General features: G+C 33.6%; 1 protein-coding gene across 1 annotated transcript; it reads right to left on the bottom strand.

Moving 5' to 3' along the window:
- Positions 1-3279: 3279 nt before the first annotated feature.
- Positions 3280-4215, bottom strand: LOC140432692 (uncharacterized). Its single transcript, XM_072520752.1, has one exon. It carries the CDS (start codon positions 4213-4215, stop codon positions 3280-3282), a length of 936 nt encoding a protein of 311 aa, XP_072376853.1.
- Between the last annotated feature and the right edge of the window lie 12932 nt (positions 4216-17147).

Raw genomic sequence — 17147 nt, 5'->3', positions numbered from 1 at the left:
AGGGATGTGTTAGTAATGTTTTTCGTAATAATTTCGCTAAACAAAAAAAAATTTTAATTATTTGTTGTTGAGGGAGTATACGATTTGAAAATATTATAAGAAAACTTTATAATCATTAAGGCCTTTCATTCCTGATGAAATGTTTGCCGATCTTATTTAGAGCTTGCTTATTGCGGTGAATCACTCCGTATTTCTCTTGTGCATTTTCAGAGTTTGTTGTATGACTTAGCTTTAGTTACAATTTTCTTTCATCCATTTAGTGCAATACGGAAGCTTATTAGTCAAAAATAAAGCCGGCAATCGAGATATGCATTGGTGGAACACGGAATTAGAAAAACTAAAGCTTACTGCACGCATAGCCTTCAACAAAGCCAAAGTTCAGATAAAGTACGAGGACTACAATGGGCGTTAAATAGCTCCATATTGTTTTGAAGAATATTTAAATGATCAGAGATATTTGAATTTTCTGAAAAATGAGCTACCTTTGTCACTTGAGAACATTCCTTTATGCGAAAGAGGAGTTATTGTATGGCAACAAGATGGTGCACCCTCACATAACAGCGGTATTGTAATCAATTACCTTAATGATGCATTTTCAAACAGATGGATTGGAACTAACAGACTCGTCCAATGGCCTCCAAGCTTGCCTACGCTATCACTCTCAGATTTTTTTGTAAACGACTATTTAAAAGGAATCGTTTATAACAAAGAACCTACAGATGTAGACGATTTAAAAATTAAAATTAGACATGCGTGTATACTAATTACGCCAGAGATGACACATGCGGTATGTATACGTTAAGTACTTCGATGGTTTGACGCTTGTATTTAAGCAGAAGAAAGTTCTTCTGCTTCTTCAAAATTTTGAAGACCTCCTATAAAATTATTATACATTTTGAATGTTATTGATTAATTTTGAAAATAAACAATAAATTGAAAATTTAGCGTACTTATTTAAATGAATCCTCTTATTGTGGTACACTTTTGAATTTGGGATAAAAAACCATTTCATCTAATCTAAGTTTCACCTCTCTGACCCATTTCATTTTTTCCAACTTAATGACGTCACAGCGTCCGTGATAACGTCACAGTTCTCATGTATACATTAATTGCTAGTATTGTAGGATCAATTCTTCTTCTTACAGTACCGTCTCCTATCGGAGGTTGGCTACCATCACAGCAATCTTTACTTTGTTGGCTGCAGCTCTGAACAACTGTATTGAACTGCACCCATACAACTCCCTTAAATTTCGCAACCAGGAAATCCTCCTACGTCCCACATTTCTCTTTTCCGAGATTTTTCCGTGGATTATGAGTCTAAGCAGAGAGTACTTTTCTCCTCTCATTATGTGGCCTAGATATTCCAGTTTTTTCGTTTGTATGGTTTTTATGACTTCGTATTCCTTCCCCATCTTCAGCAAAACATCTTGATTTGTTACTCTTTCTGTCCATGGTATTTTCCACATTCTCCTGTAACACCACATCTCGAATGCCTTAATGTTTTTGATGTTTATCTTTTTCAGTGTCCAGGCTTCCATGCCGTACAGCATAACGGAGAAAACATAGCACCTTAACATTCTCGTTCTCAAGTTTATATTTATGTCCCGGCTGAATAGGAACTTTTTCATTTTGACAAAGGATCAATTAACATTTCCTAATTTTCAAATAAAAATATTCATTACTTCCTGAAGTATATACTACTAAAAACATCTTGGAATACCCTGTCTATATACCTGTACATATACCTGTATATATACCCTGTATATATATATATATATATATATATATATATATATATATATATATATATATATATATATATTATACCCTGTACTAATGACACGGTTATTTAATGAAATTTATTTATGTATTTGTTTTGCAAAATTCTTATGAATTAATATTGCTTCGTCCATTTCACCAATTTTTATAGCTCTTGGGATAATGTCTTTTTAGTTTTAGTAGTGGATTTTCAATACTCTTAAACTTTTCAGAGTGTTTTAGATATTTTGCAAATGTTTTTCTTTTCCTTAAGAAATTATTTTTCTACTATAATGGTAGTAAAGAACCAAAAATAGTTGTGGAAAAAAAACAGACAAATGTGAAAGAAGTGTAGAATTGATATTGGAAGTGATCTGTACTTTTAATTGAAGGTCGCAAACAAATCATGCCGAATAGCATACAAAATTTGGGCTGTTGATTAATATTATAATCAATGTAAAAGATAAAAAATTGTTTGACTATAAAAAATATAAATTGTTTCAATTCTCGCAACAAAAATATCATAACAATACAAAGATATATCAAAAATCTCTGATTTTATATCTATAGATACCGGTTGGCTAACTCCATTAAATAAAACACCGAGTATATTATTTTTACGAGAAAAAGTTAATTAGTAGATACGATATTCATTAGACTAGAGACGCTTTTCAACGAGAAATGGAAAGTATCATAATTTAGTAGTCTAGTTTTATGGGACCAGAACGGATTTTAATTAGTAGCCAAAAAATAAAGACATCAATCAGACATATGTTTCTCATATATGATGTTATATTATATTATGTTATATTATAGACGAATTTGTTAAAAATATACTAAGTGATTTTGTGAAACTAATTGACATGGGAACATGTTTTATACCGAATTAAGTAAAGAATGGAATAAAAGAAATAAATATGTTCAAAACAACACCAGCTATCAAACAGAATATATTATAGTTAGTCTATCTAGATTGTATGCTAACTGTCTCATTAAATTAAATCTTTTGTATGTTATAGACGTGTTATTTTACACCGTTTAATTTTAGTACAACAATATTGAAACGAATGGTGAAAAAGCACAACCATTTTTTTTATTCTAATTAACGTGTCTCGACTACGAGGTCATTGGCACGATGACAGTATAATACAATATAAAGTATATACAATTTTACATTTGACAATATACAGTACTTATTTTTTACAAATTTAAGCGTTACACACAATTATTAAACTTTAGAGTTTACTAAGCACTTGAATGTCTTTTAAATATTTAAACAGGTTTAAAAATTCCTGAGTTTCACTTAACATTTCTTTAATATTATCTCCCAACTGGTGTTGTTTTCTTTTAGCAGAAAGATGCGGACATTCTATAAGAAAATGTCTGACTGTTAAGAGACTGCTGCAATGCTGCATGAAGGTGGATCGGTAGATGCCATTAGAAAGCCATGTGTAAGACGAGTGTGTCCAAGTCTTAATCTTCTTAGAATATCCTTGTGTCTTCTGGGCATAGGTGGTAGCTCTAAGGAGTTGTGTTCCAATTAGCTCGCCATTTGGCATATATACGCTTTTTAAACATTTTCTTAATATTATGCAACTGGATATTTGATATAGGTATATCCAAAGTAGAAGCTTCTTTTGCGGCTACATCTGCAGCCTCATTTCCTACAACTCCTACATGTAAAGGTACCCAGACAATAGTGACAATTACTCCATGATCTGTAAGTTTATTATATATGTCATGTATTAAATTTACCAGAGGATGATCTGAGAACATGTTTTTGATTACTTGTATTGATGATAAGGAGTCTGTGCAAATCGCTACATTGCGGTCAGTTGGTTCAGACATACGAAAAGCCTCGACGATACCGTATAGTTCTGCAGTGTATACACTACAAACGGCAGGAAGTTTGATTAGTTTTGTAGTGCTGAAAGAGGAAACAACAGCACTACCCATCCCTACATCATTTTTAGAGGCATTTGTATAAAGAACTTTACGAAACTGATTTCGATTAAGTATGTCTAGGAACAATTGTTTAATTATAGCTTTAGGAGTATCATGTTTATTGAAAGAGCAAAGGGAAATGTTGACATTCGGAAGTTGCTTATGCCACGGAGAATGTGTAGAGATATGACAGGGTGAAGTTGCAGAAAGATCAAAATCGCCGAAAATAGAATTTAGTATGCAAGAGAGGGGTTGTGCAGCTCTAGTGGTCTGAGAATGATGAATGAGATTATTTGGTTGTATAATTAGTTGATAGACTGGATTTTGTGGATTGGCTGATAAGCTAGCTGCATATGACAAAAGAAGATATTGTCTCCTTAACCAGAGTGGTGGTTCGTTAGCTTCACAGTACATACTTTGAGCTGAGCTAGATCTGAAGGCACCTAAGCAGATCCTAAGACCCGTATTGTGTACGGAGTCAAGAGCTTTCAGATGTGACTTGGAGGCAGACATATAGACAAAACTACCATAGTCTATTTTTGAGCGAATAATGGATCTGTAAACTGTAAGCAATACCTCTTCATCGGCTCCTTAATGAAAATGTGCTAAACTTTTTAGGATATTAATATTTTTTAAGCAGTTGCCTTTCGTTTCCTGTATGTGTGTATTCCAAGTAAGTCTGGAGTCGAAGGTCAGTCCTAAGACTTTATGATGATCAATGACATCTAGTAATACTCCGTTGTATGTCAAAATTGGATTATCTTTTGTCGGTTTTCTGCTAAATCTCATGATTTTAGTTTTTTGAGAAGAGAAGGAAAGCCCAATATGCCTCGACCACTTTTCTATATTATCAATGGCTGTTTGCATTAGTCGACAGGTTGTTTCGGTATTCTTTCCTCTGCAAAAGAGTACAAGGTCATCAGCGTATAATGCGTGTTTAACTGGAAGATGAATACTTTTGCCTACATCATTAAATGCTAAACTAAACAGAGTTGTGCTTATAACAGAACCTTGTGGTACTCCATTATGTTGAATACGAGTAGATGACCGCTTTCCCTTTAAAATAACTTTAAAAGTTCTATCATCTTAAAAATTCTGCACAAAGTATGTAGTATATGTTTTCACCAAGTCCACATTGTTGAAGATTTTGGAGTATTATAGATTTTTGAACAGTGTCAAAGGCTCCTTCTACATAAAAAAAGGCTGCTAATAAATCTTGTTTACAGGCCATAGAGTCGGAAATATGTGATTGTAAAATTACCAAATTATCTGATGTAGAACGATGAGATCTAAAACCGGATTGTGCCGGTGAAATAACTCTATTTTTTTTTCAAAAACTAGACCAATCTTTTGTTTACCATTTTCTCCATTAATTTGCACATGGTGACCGTCAGTGATATTGGCCTATATGAATTAGATAAGCTTTGTGTTTGGTTATGAACTTTTTTAATTGGTATAAAATATGATTCTTGCCACAGCTTAGGAAAATTATAAGTGTTCCAAATACCGTTGTAAAATTTTAATAAAACAATGATGCAAGGAGTCGATAATTTCTTTAAGAAGATGAAAGGAATGTGATCTGGACCAGAGGCTGTGTTTTTACACAAATCAAGTGCCATCATTAGTTCCTCTAAGGTAAATGGTGTGTTAATAGGATCGATTTCTTGTACAGTTTTTATTGTGGAGGCCTTTTCGGTTAATGTGCCTGATGATATGTTAGGTGAGTATTGTCTTTTGGTTTTTTGTTCAAACGTATCAGCTACTAAATTGGCAATGCGTTGTGTGTAATTGATAACGATGTTTTCATAACTTATACTTTGAATATCAAAACTTGTCTTACGGCCCTGCATTTGTCGTATTTTCGTCCATACTTGGGCAGAATGAGTGTTGGTTTTTAGTGATGAAGTATATTCTCTCCATGAAATTTTCTTGTTTTCTTTTAGTACGTATTTGGCTCTGGCCTTTAGTTTTTTAAATTGCACAAAATCTTCGTTATTTCGAGTTCTTCGATATCTGTTTAATGCTTTTTTGCATTGACGAACTGCATATTCGCAGTCCTTATTCCACCATGGTACTTTCTTCCGTGTATAGGTTGTAGAAGTTTTGCCAATATGTAAATCAGCTGCAGAGATAATGCAGTGGATAAAAAGGTTCAGAGATTCGTCTACGTCATCAGAAAGAGACAGAAGTGGAAGTTTTTTTTCGAGATACGAGCAGAAGCCAATCCAATCTGCATTGTCGATTCGCCATTTGGGTACATTATAATTTCTAGATTTATTCTCGCTATTTGAAATCAGAATTGAAAAGTGATTGCTATCAAAGAGACTGTCGAGGACATGCCAGTTTAATAGAGGTGATGACTTTGGGTCAGAAAAGCTCAAATCAATTGCTGAAAATGTGCCAGAAGATATATTGCAGTATGTGCTTGATCCGGTATTTAATAGGCAAGTGCTAAAACAATTTAATACATTTCAAATGACTTTTTCCCTTCCAAATGTTTATCAGAGCCCCACATAATATTCTGTGCATTGAAATCATCCACAAGAAGATAAGAAGTGGGGAGTTGATGGATTAAATCATACAGTTCCTCTTCTGAAAGTTTGTAATTAGGTGGTATGTAAATGCTACATACTGTAATTTTGCTGGGGCACCAGATGGAGACTGCGACTACTTCAACGCCAGTAGTGAGTATGTGATGTGTAGAAAACAGATCTCTGGAAACAAAAATTGAGGTGCCGCCACAGGCTCTCAGGAAGTCCTTTCGTAGACAATGGTAACCTTCGTAATTTTTGAGTTGTTCAATTTTGGTATCTTTAAAGTTTGTCTCTTGTAAACATATAAAATCTGCTTCTGTTTCTGCGATCAATTGTTGGATTCTTTCGTATCTCGGATAGAATCCGTCACAATTCCATTAAATTAATTTGATAATTTTTCGACTGTTCTAACAACCATTCAAATTTCGTCATTTTGTGTCATGTGGAACAATTTCACCCAATCATGTCAACATTAGACTGATAATTGCATTCAGTGCAATTTTCAATCCCTATGACAACACGATCGAGTTTGACAACTTCATCCAAACAAATTTCAAAATGTCACGTTTCGGCAATGAGAATGTTCAAAGTATAAATACGCTAATCAAAGAAAAAATTCCCAGAAATACAACCTACATTCACAAATATATTTGTGGAATATTCATGGAATTTTGCTGCTGACGAGAATATGAGTTGAATGAACATAGAAGCTTAGAGGAATTGGCGTTGATACTAAAAGATTGGGCCGTCAATATGGGAAAGAAAAACGGGGACGAATTCAAAGAGGCAACGGTGAAGACAATGTGGAACGTTTCGTGCAAACTATTACAAGAAAAGTACTATAATGACTATAATATTATGATTGACCCGTTTAACAATATAGTGTTTAAACCAGCCCGAGATGCCGGCGATGCAATCAGGAAGAAACTACAAGCAGATCCATGTAAACGCAAGGTCAGTTCAGTTTCGTTAAATTGGTCTGAAATTAACAAAATAATATTGCTTTAGGATGAACATACCCCTAAAGGTCTTATGCGTAAATTTTACCATATTGCTGCTGTAGAATTAGCGTGGCGAGGAGGAGAGGCAGTTGCTTGTCTGGTGGATTTTTTTCAAATCGAGAAAAATAACGATGACACTCCAACAAATCGCATTGAATACAATCCGGTATTCAGTAAAACGTGCCAAGGTGGTTCTAAAAGCTGTGCAAGTAGTAAATGGTTGGTTCTCAATAGTGAGAGACAAAGATGCCCTGTACGTCTTTTTCATAAACTGATATCAAAACGAGGCGACAATATTACCTCACCACGACTGTTCTTAAAACCAAATCGACACTGGAAAAATGAAATTGACAAATGGTACGATAATGTACCTGTTGGAAGAAATACAATGAATGGATGGACTAAATCTTCTGCTGAAGCAATTGGCTTGAATGTAAAGGAGAAAAAGATAACAAATCACTCGAATAGATCAACTGCTGTTAGCGAATTAGCAAAAGTGGTGTAGAAGAACAACAATTGCTAAAAATTACTGGTCATGGCAATCAGAATTCTATAAAACCATACTTGAATCTTGATCAAGAACACCACAACAAGATTATAAATATTATGCGTGGTAATAGATCTTCTATAGTAGAGAACAGCAACGAATCTAATGTTAACTTAAATTTTAATAATTGTACTTTCACCAACTGTATTTTTAATAAATAAACGTTTCGTTATGTTGAGTTATGATTTTTTTTTCGAAAAATTATCCGCCGAATATCCCTCGGATATTGATGAATGCCTCATAATTTCATGACAAATTTCTCAAGCTCGTTGCTTGGTAACAGCACTCAGCCTTTGGCTTCGTGCTGTTACCAAGGAACGATCTTTCGATTGTCATGAAATTATCTCGTCTGTTATCAATGTCCTAGGGATATTACTACTGAAAAGTAACTAAGTACTTAAAAGGTAGATTTTTGGGACTTTTCTGATGTATCTGAGAGATAATCGTCGTCAGTTGATGATTGTGATACTTCAGCGTTGCTATTATCTGTGGTTAGTTTTTTCGTTGTTCTAGTAACTCTACCCTTAACAGATCTTTCTGTTAAAGAAGGATATATCTTATACATATCGTCCAACAGGACCTGTATATCTGTAGTAATTTGCCGTTGCCAAATGAGTTCTCGAGGAATGCAATAATCTGATCAGCTGTTAACGAATAGTCATTCGGATTTATGTTACAGAGATTTTGTATAATTGTCTTTGTGTTGTCTGATAGAATAGCTTCGTTTGTGGACTGCATCCTAGGTTTCTTCTTAACTAATTTTGGTTTATCAGTGCTGGAGGAGTGCTCAGGTGGGGGCATTACATCAACGTCGGATGTCTGGTCTTCAAGAGAATTTGTGTCATTAGTTGATGAATGCAGTCGTTTGACACCTGGTGCTGGTAATAATGTAGTTGCTTGAAGATTCTCAGAATTTGTATCAACTATTGTAGGTGTTGACAATGTTGATGATAAATTATTTGATTGCGGCAATGAGGTTGTTTGTGTATTTGTGTTAGGACATTTGTTTGCTGTATGTCCAGGCTGTTTACAAAGGAAACACTCCATACGATCTGTAGACAAGAATATTCTATATGCGATATTCTCATGCTGTATTAAAAGTGACGTTTGAAGCTCGTAGTTCTCAGTAGCTGGAATAACGTAGACTTGACGTCTGAAACTCATAATATGCGAGTAATCATCTCCTGGGATACCTGCCTTGAATAATGATATAGGCGACACCATTTGAAGTCCGAAATCTTTGAGTGCCTGTTCTATGACCTCGTTAGGTATGGATGGACAGACATTTGATATTAATATTCTCTTAGCTCGAGAAATTAGTCTTCTTATACTCAGCTCAACGGAATTTACAGTTACAGTGGAATGCTCTAATATAAGTTGGCCTACAAGTTGGGTTCTTGATAAGTAGATACACACTCGGTTGTTTGATATTTTCGATTCAAAACATTTTTGGGATTAACGATGTTTCCAACTGCTTTAATGTAGTCCAATAACACAAGATTGGGATAAGAATGTATGATAATTGTTTGTTCTTTTTTTTGGAAAAATAGGTTTAGGTCTTGTTTTGGCTGCAGCAACGTATGAAGTTGTACGTGTATTATTTTCTCCGTCATTCGTTAACAATATTGATTTAGTTACGTTTGAAGTAGTTTGTTCAATTTGGTTGCCCTTGTAGTCAAAAGCAACAGGTTTAGGATTATCCATAGTGGTTGTAATTATTGGAAAGTATCTAGATAACAACAACACACCATTTCGTATTACTGGTTACCTATAAAATTGGCGTAAAGCGAAAGGCGATTTGAAATATATTAGTGTTTCACTAATGAGCACAAAATTTCAAAGATAAACAAAATAAACAGTTCAATGCAACAATTATAGTCAGATATTAAATATTACATTTACGCTTACTCGTAGGCAAGAGATAACAGCAGTTTCCAATACACTACACCTTTATGTTTATATGTCCAAACTTTAGTAAATTTACAATCCAAATATTCACTTTAAAAACTTAAATAACGATTCTCGACATACAGAACGACCTTCACACGTTCAGTCACCGGAATCCAATGCACAACCATTTATATTTTTATAAAAGCAGATAAAAAAATAACTCCGTTTTACAGAAGTTTATAATTACTGAGCATTAAAAGTTACATCACAGATTATAATAAATAAAATCAATAATATTACTAGCTGAGAAGACAAAAAAGAAGGATTCAGATTAGGCTGTCCTATACGCATATCATATTTATACTTAGACGTATAGCTGGATAATTGAGTCCAACATACCATTATCATCATCCAGTCTTCCGCGTCCAAAGTTGTACATAAACCCCCTAATTTCTTCCAGTTCTGTTAGTCTTGAGCTTTCTGCAGCCAATTCTCAGTGATTCTTTTGACGTCATCTGGTTCCACCGCCCATAATTCATTCTGGCCACATAGCCCGCCCAGTTCCACTTCAGCCATGCTATACGCACTCTGACATCTGTAACGCCTGTCCTTCTTCTTATTTCTTCGTTTTTATTTCTGTCTCTGAGAGTCAGTCCAAGTAGCGAGCGGTTCATTTGTCTTTGGGCTACTCTGAGTTTGGTTGCTGTAGCCTGGGTGAAGGAAAGTGTTTTGAAGCCGTAAGTCATGACTGGAAGCACACATTGGTTGAACGTCTTCTTTTTCAAATAATTTGGCATGTTGTTCTTGAAGATGTCTACTAGAGCTTCATATGCGACCCATGCTAAAGTGATTCTTCTTTGCAGTTCAGCAGTTTGGTTGTCCTTAGCAATTTGTATTTCATGAGCTAAGTGATTAAATTTTTATGAACTAATCCAATTTCGTTGCAGCCGACTTTTGGATTTTCTCTTGGTATCAGATTTATCATGTATTGCGTCTTTTTAAAATTTACATTCAAACCAACTTTGTTTCAGGCGGCATGTAACTTAGTAAGTATAGTTCTAATCTCTTGTAAGATATCTGATCTCAGAACAATGTTGTCCACCAATCGTAGCTGGAAAAGCATTTCGCGGTCGACACTGATTCCTTTGGCTTCCCACCCCAATTTTTTTAAATAATGTTCCAGAACTGCCGTAAATAGTTTAGGAGATAACGTGTCTCCTTACCTGATTCCCCTTTTTACTTTTATACGCTGTTAATTTCTATCCTGTCGAATGCTCTGTGAAAGTCTACGATAGCTAGAACCAATGGTCTGTTGTATTCGATAGCTTTTTCTATAATCCAATTAATGCAATGGAGGTGGTCGTTGGTATCAATCTTTTTTGTTAAAACCTGCCTGTTCCATAGGTTGGTAAAAATGTATTTTTTTTTCAGTTATCATCATACTTTATTTACTTTCTAAAACGTTATTATACGTCTTCTGCACAATAGGCAAATACCGTATAACCCGATCAAGTGTTGCGGCATGTTAATTTCTCTTGAATTTCATAAATTTAACACTTTTGACGAGACTGTATTTTCAGTTGACTCTGTCTCGAAATTATGATTTTTATCGCTTCGGATACGTTAAGTGTGTAAAACTTCCTTTTCGTAATAAATTATGTTGAGGGTGAGAGTATTTAATTTCTAATGTACGTTTCTCTCTTAATTTAGTCCACTTTAGAGCGACTTTACATAATCACTCTCAAAAATTTATTGGTTTTAGCCTAATTTGATTGAAGCGTTGTTATGATCTAAAAGGAATAAATATTTTGAGCAAAAGTACACTTTCCCTCTTCAAAAATCAATTGCTTGGTTAGCTAGTTGGGCGATAAGAAAAAGGTCATCCCAAATGCACCTGCTTTCGAAGTATCATATGTTCTTTTTGAATGTCATCGACCTGTTAAAGTGATTGTGTAAATATTTTATTTTATTTTGATCATTTATGTTAAAGTGTTTTTGATTAATTTATATTTAGTTTCATTATTAAAATAATGTATTTTTCAGCGTTAAGAAGAATGTTGTGTCATTCTTTTATGTACCATATTTTAGGCAGAAACAAAAAACTTTACGTTTTTTTTACGAGATTATAGCTCATATTTTATTTATTTTCATTGATTAATTTTTGAGGCGCTTTCAATGATAAGATTATTGACAACAATGTTTATTGTTATTTTTTAGTATTTAGTAAATAAATGTTCGCAAATTTTACTATGTCATGTATTTGTATATAATTTTTTTGATTATTAATAAACAATTTTTCGAAGTTTTTATTTTATTTTTGTAGAGACGATATACTTACCTCTTTTAAAGCATGTTATTTAAAATTTAACCTTTTTTTCAGCTTATGGGTAAATATGTCAATTGTTATGATTTTTGTTAATAATTCTTTGGTATGTTTCGTGGCGTATTTTTTTTTATTATCTTTAATGTCTGTGAAAAATATTTAATTTGTTTAAACTTCAGTTTCTTCATGAGTTTTAGGTTAAAATTCATTGTCGCTTATTTTGTTTTGTACTTTACCTCTATTCTGTATCTCCAACTTTTCTTTTGTCAAACTATCATATTTTGTTATCTAATTATTATTCATCGTTTATCTGTCTGTAGTTAATCTGTACTTTTCTATCATTTTTATCCTTACTCACCCCCAATGAAGCTGCTGATTTGAGCAACGTGGTCTTTTCTCAATTTTTAAATATTCTGTTTTGCTTATGTTTACAGTAAGCCCCCATTTGGCATATTCCTCAAATAATTTTCGATTCATATAATTTATATCTTATTTAAAACAACAATGTATACAGAGTTTCTTGTCCCACTTCGATGCCCATAAATCTACATTTATTTCTCCAATTCCTGAATGCTTCTTGAACGTATATTTTAAAGAGTGTCGGTGACAAACAGCATCCTTGCTTTAGGCCTTTAGTGACTTTAAATTCATTTGAGGTTCTGGTTCCAATTTTTATACAACTAACTGCATTTTCGTACAATTTATATATCGCTCGGATATACGTCGAATCCAATCCGGACCTTTCGAGGACCTCAAACATTTTCTTTAACGGGACACTATCATATGCTGTCTCAAGGTCTATAAATACCAAATGGGTCTCTCTACTTCTTTCGACACGCTTTTCAATTATTTGTCGTAGGATAAATATATTATCAAGGCAGGATCTCCCGGTACGAAAGCTGCTTTGTTCTTCAATATCTTGTATCTGTCTTTCAACAATCTTCTTTAATATTCTGCCGTACAACCGGCTCACAGAGCTCGTCACACTAATACCTCTATAATTGGAATAGTCTCTTTTATTCCCTCTCTTATATATGGAGCTTATATAAGATTTATTCCAATCTTTAGGAATTTTCCAAAGACCAGTCGGTCCATATTAAACCAGCTCTATGGGAATGTCTCCAGGCCCTGCGGCTTTTCCGTTTTTAACCTCTTTTAAGGTTTCCGTCAATTCAGATAATGTTATTATAGGGATTTCCTGTCTTTCGTCTCAGTTGTCTATTAATTTCCTTATCTTTTCCCATCTGTACGCTACTCTATCCTCTTTCAGTAGTTTCGTATAATATTCTTCCCATTCATTTAAGTTTATGAGAGAAATGTTGTATTCATTTTTCCTAAACTGCTTTAATGTTTTCCAAGGTTGTGCCACTTTTGTTTCACCCATAAATCTATCCAGTTCATCACACTTAGCCTCTCAGTTTATATTTTTCGCCTTATCCACGTCTTTTTTAACTTCTTTATTCCATTTAGCGTATATTTCTCTGTCTTGAGGATCTTTGGATTGAAGCCATATGCTTATTTTTTCTTGATAACTTTCTCTTCTAGTTCCGTTGACAACCATTCAGGTTTTCCTTTTTTCCGATTTTCAACTTTTCCCAGTGCTTCATTTGCGGCTTCATGAATATATTTTTTAATTACCTCATACAGACTTTCAGGGTCTAAGTCCTTTGTTTCTATATTTTTTATTTTCTGAGCTATTCTAATTTTATATAAGAACTTTGTCGAATCTTGTTTAAAGCTTTCCAGGTTATATTTTATACAAATGTAACTATGATATAAATAGATATCTTATACAAATGTAACTATGATATAAAACATTATCCATTATACTCACCGGGGATAACTTGATAAATCCATGATCAGGAGAAACGCCATAAAGTGTCTTTTTATTCCTTAGATTTTTAATTTAACGCTTAAGAAGTGTCTTCTCACTTCTTGTGCACTCTCCTGTTATGGAATTTTATGCCTGTATGAGAATTAAAGATATGCAAGTATATTTGATTCATACAATATTTTCTCCATTCGTCTTAATACAGACTTTCTTTTTTTTGTATTTGTTTGGCTATAATATATTATCTATGTATTCCATCTCGCTTCATTTTGTCAAATGCATGGCCCTTAAGTTTAAGGTTTTTTCTGAATTTCTACTTCTCTAAGTCATTTAGGCATGCAATGCATTTACTCCCGCCTAATGTGTCCCAGGTATAGCAGTTTTCTTGATTTAATGATGAAGTAGAGTCTTTTTTTCTTCTTTTTAGCCTTCTGTCGTCCATTTTTGGATATAGGTCTCTCCGAACTCCTTACATCGACCCCCTTATCCTGAGCAATACACTTCCAATTTGTGCGGATAGTTTTGTTATGTCATCCAGCCATCTCATCTGTGGTCTTCCTCTTGGTCATCTACCTTTGCAAGGTCTTTAATATTGTATTGTGGCGTTCCAACGTTAGTCTTTTTGTCCAGCAGTGTGGCCTGCGAAGCTTTATTTGTTTTTTGAAATTTTTGTTGTTATATCTTTGACCCTTGTTTATAATCGTACCCAATCATTCCTCTTTTATCTGAAAGTCGTATATCTAACATTGCTTTTTTCATTGCCTAGTTGTGGTTAGTTTATATTTGCCTTCGTTAGTGTTTAGGTTTGAGATACAAATGTTACCATAGGAAAGATGCACTGATTAAACACTTTGCTTATTGTAAGCATTTTGCGGTTCTTAAGTATTTAACTGAGTTTTCCAAATCATGCAAATGACAGTCCTGCTCTTCTAGTAATTTCCGCACATTGGTTATCTTTATCAAGTTTCAGAATTTGGCCTATGTAGATATATTCATGGACTTGATCTATCTCATCGCTATTTATAGTTATACATCTAAGATCGTCTGTATTTATCATTGTTTTTGTCTTTGTCATATTCATTTTTAGGCCCACGTATTGGAAGCTGCCTGAGAGTTCCTCTATCATAATTTGTATTTCCTCGAACGTGAACGCTATAATCAAGATGTCTTCAGTGAATCTGAGATGATTTAACTTATTGCCATTAGGAAGATCTTCTAGGGCAAAATTAAAAAGCTTTGGCGATATTCCGTCGCCTTGTCGAACTTCTCTCTTAATGGGGATGGGATTTGTATTTTCGTCTATTTATACTATTATAGTTACGTTTTCATATAAATTATAACATATTTATATTGTTCTATTGCCCAGTAGAGTAGTATCAAGAAAATATTGCAAGCCTAATGATTCAACCCAGTCCCAAGTCTATTATACTTTTCCTAATTTATTAAAGTTTTTTCCTCTTTCTTTTTAATTTTCTTAGAATAATTGTATGTGTGACTGAATATTCTGACAAGCTCATTGTAGTTTCTTTACGTTCAAGGATCGTAGCGTTAATTGTCATATTTGTATAATTATTTTGAGTTTTGATATCAACATAGATTTAGTTTTCTTTGTGTCTATTTTTAGTTCATATTCGTTTTTATGACCAGTCCAGTTTTCGAAACTGACCAATGAATTGTGCACCGTTTTATTAAAGAAACGGTAAATATTGGAACTATGCTGAGTGCTACAAATATGTGCAGTCAAGAAACTACGTATTAATAACACCTATTTTTAACACAAGGAACAACACAAGTATACTTTCTCTATTACAAAAGGCCAAAAACCATTTATTAATTATGTTACCACAAACCGAAAAATTCATCATTGACAGATGTAATAACACCAAGTGTTTTTTTAAATTTCTTCCCTTATTGCTCTATCAACTGTTCCAACACAAATCAGGCATCCTTTGTCTTCCTTCCTCTTTTTCTATCGATGTTTCTCTTTTTAATCTTAGCTCTATAGTTCTTCACCACATATACAATAATTTTATCCTTTTATAGTTTTTACAGTCCTAAATATCCCAGTTATCTCTATACCATCACGCTCTTCCTTCATGAAATAAGCTTTCTTTCTTCTATATATCTTCTGCTCATCGTTTGCTACAACACATCGACCCCTTTTTCTCCACAGGTATTTCATCAGGTCCTACTACCTTACTATTCTTCATCTTATTTAAAGCCTCGACAACCTCATCTCTTATTATCTCTGGTATTACATTCTCATTTGGGTTACCACATTCTCTGTCCAAAGTTGTAGTACAACAATTTGACAAGGTCCACATGGTTTTAAGCAGGAGCGTTTGAGAGGCCGACTTTTGAAAAGTGCACATTGTTGTCATCCAGGACAATCCGAAGCTCGAATCAGTGTCCTGCCTCCCCAAGACTTATCCATTTTTCTGTGCTCCATGGTCGTCCCAGACCATTTACAGTTTGTGTGAGAGAGTGTTTTTGATCCAATTCCAACCCCAAAAACTTTTTAAATGAAATACAAGCCAGACAGTTTTTATTAATAAAAAAATTTTGCTTTCATAACAAACTAACAAAAATTATAAATAAATAAAAAATAAAATTATGTTAATTACAATTATAATTAAAAGTTTTATGGATTAGCTAATTGTCATATTAGTCTTCTTTTAAATAAACTTAACAATAATTAATTAATATTTCAAAACAAGTTTAATATTTCATTTCGATATATGACAATCTGTATTATCCTCTTCTGTTATATGGTCATCATCATCATCATTTTGGCTTTACAACCCTGTGTGGGTCCTAGCCTCCCCAAGAATTTTTCTCCAGTCGTCCCTATCCATCGCCTTCCTCCGCCAAGCACGTATTTCCATATTTCTTATATCTTGGTCTATGTTACCTAGGAATCTTGTTCTGGGTCTTCCTCTTCTTCTTTGAACAATAGGTCTATCAAGGAGCGTTTTTCTAGCTGGGTAGCTGTTATATGGTACATATCCATAATTTTAATATCTGTTTTTGTTTAAATGTAAACCCTATGTAAGCTCCGTTGAAAAATTTGGATAGTTTTCATTTTTAATAATAATTTCAATTCCTATAAGTGTCCCCAACGTCTGGAGCTTGTTGTAAATCGATACAAATAGCGCCACTGTAAGGTTTGTTGATAAATTTTGTTAATATTATTTGTAATAACTGTTGATGTGAAATAATAATAAATATTTAATGTTTCTCTCTAAACCAGGAGTTCTAGATTTATTTCCTTTAAAAAGATTTTTACCTTTTAATATCCTTTAGGAAAGAAAAGCCTTTC

This window comes from Diabrotica undecimpunctata, chromosome 1 (genome assembly GCF_040954645.1).
Source record: "Diabrotica undecimpunctata isolate CICGRU chromosome 1, icDiaUnde3, whole genome shotgun sequence".
NCBI lineage: Eukaryota > Metazoa > Arthropoda > Insecta > Coleoptera > Chrysomelidae > Diabrotica > Diabrotica undecimpunctata.
The sequence above is the reverse complement of the archived record's forward strand: the minus strand, read 5'-3'. Positions and strand labels throughout refer to the sequence as shown.